Source organism: Triticum aestivum, chromosome 2A (genome assembly GCF_018294505.1).
Source record: "Triticum aestivum cultivar Chinese Spring chromosome 2A, IWGSC CS RefSeq v2.1, whole genome shotgun sequence".
NCBI classification, from domain to species: domain Eukaryota; kingdom Viridiplantae; phylum Streptophyta; class Magnoliopsida; order Poales; family Poaceae; genus Triticum; species Triticum aestivum.
In genome coordinates, this window is record NC_057797.1 from 93,720,681 (window position 1) to 93,727,395 (window position 6,715).

The 6,715-nt window shown below is 47.0% G+C and overlaps 1 protein-coding gene across 3 annotated transcripts; it reads right to left on the bottom strand.

Moving 5' to 3' along the window:
• Nucleotides 1-1,845: 1,845 nt before the first annotated feature.
• Nucleotides 1,846-6,416, bottom strand: LOC123187755 (B3 domain-containing protein Os01g0234100). 3 transcript variants are annotated; one of them, XM_044599680.1, is made up of 10 exons: nt 6,248-6,416; nt 5,708-5,872; nt 5,147-5,239; nt 4,853-4,942; nt 4,508-4,645; nt 4,071-4,105; nt 3,853-3,976; nt 3,259-3,465; nt 2,993-3,080; nt 1,846-2,888 (listed from the first exon to the last, which is right to left on the bottom strand). In XM_044599680.1, the coding sequence occupies exons 1-10, from the start codon at nt 6,269-6,271 to the stop codon at nt 2,221-2,223; spliced, it is 1,632 nt and encodes a 543-aa protein (XP_044455615.1). In that variant the 5' UTR covers nt 6,272-6,416; the 3' UTR covers nt 1,846-2,220. The 3 variants fall into 3 exon arrangements, with proteins under 3 accessions (XP_044455615.1, XP_044455614.1, XP_044455616.1); XM_044599679.1 differs by having other exon boundaries at nt 5,147-5,242; XM_044599681.1 differs by lacking the exon at nt 5,147-5,239.
• Nucleotides 6,417-6,715: the final 299 nt, after the last annotated feature.

Sequence of the window (6,715 nt, forward strand, 5' to 3'; positions counted from 1 at the left end):
ACAGAAGTCTGGCACTAACGTGGCCATATCCGGAGGAGAGCATGAGGACGAAGTTGCACATGGAAAGCATCATCATGGAGGGGGGAAGACTGATCGAGCGAGTGAGATGATTTGTTTCTTTAGATGCACCAGAACTCATAAGTATAATACTAATCTCGGTGTCCACCGCGGCCCGCATGTCGGCCGACCAACCATCATACGCGGTCGCATTCAACGCATCCACCTATTGCGGGCCCATGCGTCAATGACTGAAAGCTACGGGAGACCATCCTTTTTCAATCCACGCGTGCGGGGGGGCGGCCTCATCCACTTCCACTTCCCGTCCACATCTACCATCCCTCCCCCCGGTGTGTGCTCCCTCGCCGACGACAATCAGACCTTGGCCATGGGTTTCTTCACCGGCTCCGGCAAGGGCAAGGGGAAGTTCACCCCCAACGCATCCTCCTCGCGCGCGCTTCCTCCTTCGCCACCATCGACGCCTGCCCGCCCTGTGCGGCAGCGCCTGCACATTGTGATGCACCAGGCGCGCTAGCACTGGCTGTATAGGCAGCCGCTGCCGTACTCGGACGTCATGCGGTCGCACGACTGGCATCTGGATCCGCAGCGGATCCTAGTGTCGGATGTGCCGCGGATGTAGCGGGCGCACGCCGAGGAGGTGCGCAGGCGGCGGGAGCTCCTCCCGCCGGAGCAACGTCGGATGCCGATGTACGGGCCGGACTCTCCCAACAGGGAGGTGTGGTTTTCCCTCGAGCGTGAGGAGCAACGCCGCCTCGGTGTCCAGGAGCACCACACCAACCCTCCGACGTCCCTGTCGTCAAGCTGGAGGAGGGGGAGGAGGAGGCTGCGTACCAGGTGGCGCTGGCAACGGCCATGCAAACCCCCATCGAGGAGGAGCGGCACAAGGCGGAGGCAGAGGAGGCAGACTACCAGGCGAGGCTAGCGGAGGCCGTCACCCTCTCTACGGCCGGCGACTGCGTAGTGTTGCTGTCGCCGCCGAGGCTCACCCCCACCCCCACCCCTCTCGCCCGCCGCCGTTGACAAAGCACACCGAGCGCTGCGTTTGGACTAGCAAGGTGCACGAGTGGGTCCGCGCTCCCCCTAGGCGCAACGCCGGCGCAGGAGGCAACACACGCTGACAGAGGAGCGCGCTGACGGCAGCGACTTATGCAGAGGGAGCGTGAGGAGGAAGAGCGCTGCCAGAAGGAGGAGGAGCGTCATGCCCGCACCGGAGCAGCCCAGCAGGCAGTGCAGCCGGTGCAGCAGGGCGACGTGGCTCGGGCCTGGGAGGTGGCACTCCCGTGGGCTGCCTGGCGCCGCAGCTGGTCGACCTCACCGGCGTTGCTTCGGGCGTCTTCATCGCCTAGGGCACCATGCGCGGCCGGCGCAGACTTTTTTTATTTCATGTTTAATGTAGATGTGGACTTTGGCCAGCAGCTAACCGGTTTTAAATGCTTTATTTATGTTTAAATTTGAACGTGATTGCTCTTTTTCTTAAGTCAGTGTTTAAAAAATATGGATTGGATCAGCGTTCGGTGCACGCGCCAACCCAAATGGAAAAACAAACTCTGATGTCCGATCCAAACTGACAAAAGGCGGACAAAGCACACGTCCGTTTGGGTCACACGTTCGAGTTCCTCTCAGGACTTCATCTCGCCGGAGACCTTGCAGGAGGAATGCAGTCAGTTAGGGCTTCTTTTCTGTCTTGAGTGCATAAGAACGCCCTAGCCAGAGGCAAACGGTCTCGAAGGTTTAACTAGCCGAATCAGCAGTGACCAAGAAAGAAAAGAAGCAAAACAGCTGCCTGCACAATACTAACAAACGCAGGGAACACACACTGAAATGCACTCAACAACTACTCAAACCAGACTGCATCTCTCTTCCTTCCATTCTCAGCACTGCCACAGTGCAGTTCCGCGTAATTTACATAGGGGGGATGGGATGGGGATAGGTTACAACACTTGATGTGTACCCAAAAAACAGCATCCTAGTTGCTGCACAAGAAGCGTAAAACCTACCTAGATGACACACAGATAACTACTCTCAGATTGCATTTATACAAAAAGTGGTTACTCTGAAACTAAACGCTGCCGCCACAATGCAGTTCTAATCTTCTGCAAAGCTAGACCCCATCCAGAGCATCATCTGCCTCTGCATACTGAACATCCATGTCGCCCAAAACATCGTCCGTCTGCGGTCGAGACCGAAGCTGTGCGCATACCACTACCATGGTGCGGTTGCTAACCGCCGCAGCATCTCATCCGTCCTCTTCGCACTGGACTCCATCTCCTCCATTTCCACGTCCATCTTTTTCAGAGTGTCCTTCACACTTGACATCATGGACTCGAGCTCCTTCATTTTTGCTCCGGCACGTGCCCGCTCCAGTTTCATCTCTTTGTACCCTTCATGCTCAGCAGGGTCTCTAGGTAGAGCAGAAAGGCTGAGGAGATCATCGATGCGTTTGAGCAAGAACTTGACATTCATGCCCAGGAGCTCAAAGGCCTCCAAGGTCTTCTTCCAGATCACAAAGTCCTCATGGGAAGAAGCATGCGCTTTGCATGCTCTGATACCCTCCGCGATGTTGATAGTCTCCATGATCACTCCCACGGCGAGTGTGAGGTTTATCTGCTTAAGCAGATCCTTGTGAAGGAATGACTCCTGGGCACAGCACAGCTCGTAGTACGTCTTGCGTAGGTGGTCAGGAAACTTGCAGTCGATGACCAGACCATCTACGATGATGTTGAAGTTGCTGAAACTTTTCACATCATCGAAACCGATGGCTGTATCTGAAAATCTGATGCCGTCTGTTATTGAGTCACTGGCTGGGTTACTGCCATCGCTCCGAAACTTTGGATTCTCCTTAGATTTGACATCAATGGATCTTTCTTCTTCTGTGTTGCAGAACCAAAACATCATTCAGAAGATTCAATGGTTAGCTTATCCATGTACAATAAAACTCACAAGTGTAAAATCAACACAATGAACTTTGACTCACTCAATATCTTCTCTTTGCCTGCTTCCAAACACAGGAGACCAAGTGCTCCATCAGTTATAGTGAAGTTGTTCGCTCTCAATATATAGACCTGAATGGAAAGCGTACAAAAGACAAGAGAAACTTTAAATATTGAATAAGTGCGGACAGAACACGCACAAAATAATTCAAGAAATGTATATCCTGCAAACATTAATGAATGTAGTGCCTGCCAATCAATAGTGTAAAAGAATGATCAAGCAATTGAAAATGTATTGGGAAAGACTTGCCTTAAACTTTGCTGAACTGACAAGTTGAAAGACTACAACATCTCCGACCTTAATATCATGATTAAGCGCAAAACCTCTCCAACCACCACTAAGTCCTTGCTTGGCACCTAGATATTTTGCATCATAATTATGCCCATCCTCATCTTCAAGCACAATAGTAACGTCCTTCTTTGGGAGATGCTTGTTGCAGAAGCCAGACGGTAGACCCTGGGGGAGGAACGTAAAATTCAAATGCAGAGGAAGCAAAAACAAAGAAAAGGAGATGTTTTCATTAATCCCATCCCATGTACACTAAGTGACACTCAGGAAGCGTCCACACATATACTAAGCTTCTGAGACTGCTCTACCTGAAACTAAATTTCAAAAATCATAAGGTGCTCTAAATTGTACAGCTTCCACTTTTGCAGAGAGCTTTTTTGCCCAGAAATTTGATTACCTTCTGATATAAAAGAAAAGGTAATCTGTATTTTTGTTTAGCAGGCATTTCCTCCCATTCAATATTTGGCGTCTTGGGTCCACATGTTGTTCATAAGAAATGATCACCTAATTCTTAAGCTTTGAACAAACATGTAAATAGCTAATCAATAGACTTACCAGCCAGAAACCCTGAACAACATGTGAATGTAGCATATGCTTGACAAAGCTAGGATGTTCGGCTGGTAACTTTACCAGTACCTCCTCAGCTCTCTCCATAGCAGACCCAAAGTTACCCTGAACTCTGTAGTTTGTTCAAAGATTGAATTGAGTAAGTATGCTTTTTGAGAACTGTTAATGCATCTTACTCTCGAGAAAACAAGAAAAGTTTGAAGTACCTTGCACATGTCTTTTTGCAATTAACAGCAGCTACCTGTCAAGTCACGCTTATTCATAGTGAGTACATGGTTTCAGTTTTGAACTAAATAGAAAGTGAAGAAACTGGAGGTTAAAAGATAACAGTTATATAGACTCTATGGGGCAACGCATATGAACATAGCAGAGTCCATAAATGTTTAGAAACACATTCACTATTGTGTCCAGAAATTCAGCCCATTAAGATTTTTTGAGCCAGTCATCTGAATCCTGAAGTGTGAAAAATACATATTGATCCACTTAAACCAAATTATGACATCATTTTTTTAAAATGAAGGTATGTAACATATGTATGTTCACAAAAAGAAGGTATGTAACATATGAAAACGTGATTCTTTCAGGTTTTGAACAACAAGAGTGTCTTAAATGCGGTAACGTGGAATCATTCCATGGGCCTCACCATCGGCACAAGATCTTCTTCTATGTCGCTCTTGCTGCTGTTACTGCAGCCGCTCTCAACCAAGGCAAGCCTTGGTGTTGACAATTTCAACTTCTGCTCCATGTTGCTCTGGGCCTTGACAAGCCTCCCTCTCTTCTTCTGAAACCCAACCAGCCAAAATCTTTGAACCATTTTATGCAATTGTTGAAGATAAGAAAATTACTGAATTTTTGGGCTTCAAAATCTTTGAAGCATTATGAACTCATAAATGAAAAATTGGAAGAACTGTTTACTAACTGTAATTTTCCACGATAACGACCAAATAGCATGCGCAATGACAAGAATGGAACTACTGAATTATCTTACTTTAGCGGTGTCAGTACCCTGAGCATTGTGTGTTTGAGAAACATCAAGCAGCTTTTCTTGTTCACTGTCCAACCTCCGTGGCCGCACAATCTGACATGACGAATAAACCAACTCTTAGAAAAGTTAGATCAGTAAGCTGAACGCTCGTAATTCAGTGAAATTGTGAGATGAAAGGGAAAACAAACGAGGAGCTAGAGCCACAAATGCACATGTAATCATGTGGAATGTATGTACACAAAATTTACTCCCTAATTAATACAAGAGGGCTAAAGCAACAACCAATGGTTCACTTACTCTCAAAGGAACATATTCATCCTCGTCATCTGTGTCACCGAAATTAATAACAACAGGCTGTTGATCAACAACAACAGCAGCAAGCTTATCATCCTGCTATCATTAAATATAATCATGTCATGAAAAAAATTTGAAGTTTCAACAAAAGGCCAAAAAGAAACAGATAATCTCATAACATAGAATGCATATACGGTCATGAGAATTGGTTGCATTAGTATCCACCATGATAATGAAACATGAAAAATAACATAACAAATTAGTCCATACTTCAATTTACTTTACCAGAGACAGACTCCGGCAGTCATCCAAGGAAACCTCATAATGTTGGAAGTATTAGTTGCTACAGTGCTAGTGAGACAGTGAAGATTTGAAGGGGGGAAAACCTTAAACAGACGGTTTCAGACCCCATTATAGTTTCATTATTACTTTTTTGACCAAGTCCATTATAGTTTATCAGAGGCAGCCCCACATAGTAAATCTGATCAAGATTCAGAAAATAAAGACTACTGCAGACCTGCAGTGGCCCACAATCCGAGTCGATCTCAAGCTGAAGGACCTCACCATTGTGGCCGTCGGCACAACATCAGCATCCTTGTCGCTCTCGCTGTCAAGCAAGGCGAGCCTTTGATGCACCAGTGCCATCTTCTGCTCCATGACCATCTTATCTCGCTGGCTCTTGTTGACAGACGGGGAACCTCCTCCTCCTGCTGGCCTCCCTCTCTTCCTCTGAAAAGCAGCCGCCCAAAGCAGAGACTTAAGTTCAACATACAATCAACAATCAATCATTTTGCATTACCAATCCCATCTAGCAGTAGGCCGTAGAGAAACAAAAACTGTTCTGGCTGGACGGTCGAAAGATTTATTTTCTCAAGAAACACTTTCTTTTTAATGTTCCAAGAAGCACTTTCTCCAAAGCTATCACAGGATGACGAAATAAAACAAAAGGAGCCCTCCAGAATCCAGATGTCACGTGATTGCAGTGTAAAACGCTCCATTAATCGAAGATTCAAGAGAACGCTGAGAAATCAAGAAACCCTCGACCACGAACTAAGTATAAATCACAGCCGCACGAATCGAAGGAAGTGGAGGGGGTGAACTTGCCTTGAGGGATTGATCGATCGCCATCGCCTCCGCCTCCGCCTCCGCGCTCGTGGAATCCTGGTGGAGGGGTGCTTCAGGCAAAAATGGCGGAGAGGAGAGGACTGACGAGTTGCAGACGGCACAGAGGAGAGGGGAGGGGAGGAGGGGGTGAAAGGAGGGGGGAAGGAATAGTGCTGGACTGGGGTAAATAAAAAATGTAGAAAAATGGTAAAAGCAGAAACAGATGACCGTTCGGCTACAGTGATTGATGGACGCCGCGTATGTCCGTTGATAAATTTTTACCGGCGCGCAGTTTGAAAAGTGTCCTGTACACATTTGGAAACCGTATTTACCATTTTCCATGTTTAAAAAAATTTGCATTTACCATTCCACTCAACTTCTCCAACGCATTAACGGAATGAACCTCGAAACTTCTCAAACGGAATGCAAAACAGCCCGTGGAAAAAGCTCACCACTCGTCTCAAGACA

Excerpts from the sequence above, each read along its gene's own strand:
- LOC123187755 (XM_044599679.1), bottom strand. The coding sequence starts at position 6,271 with ATGGCGATCGATCAATCCCTCAAG. Across the intron at positions 4,943-5,146 it reads ATGAATATGTTCCTTTGAGA|ATTGTGCGGCCACGGAGGTT; the intron begins GTAAGTGAACCA and ends TCGTCATGTCAG. Across the intron at positions 3,081-3,258 it reads TCAGTTCAGCAAAGTTTAAG|GTCTATATATTGAGAGCGAA; the intron begins GCAAGTCTTTCC and ends CTTTCCATTCAG.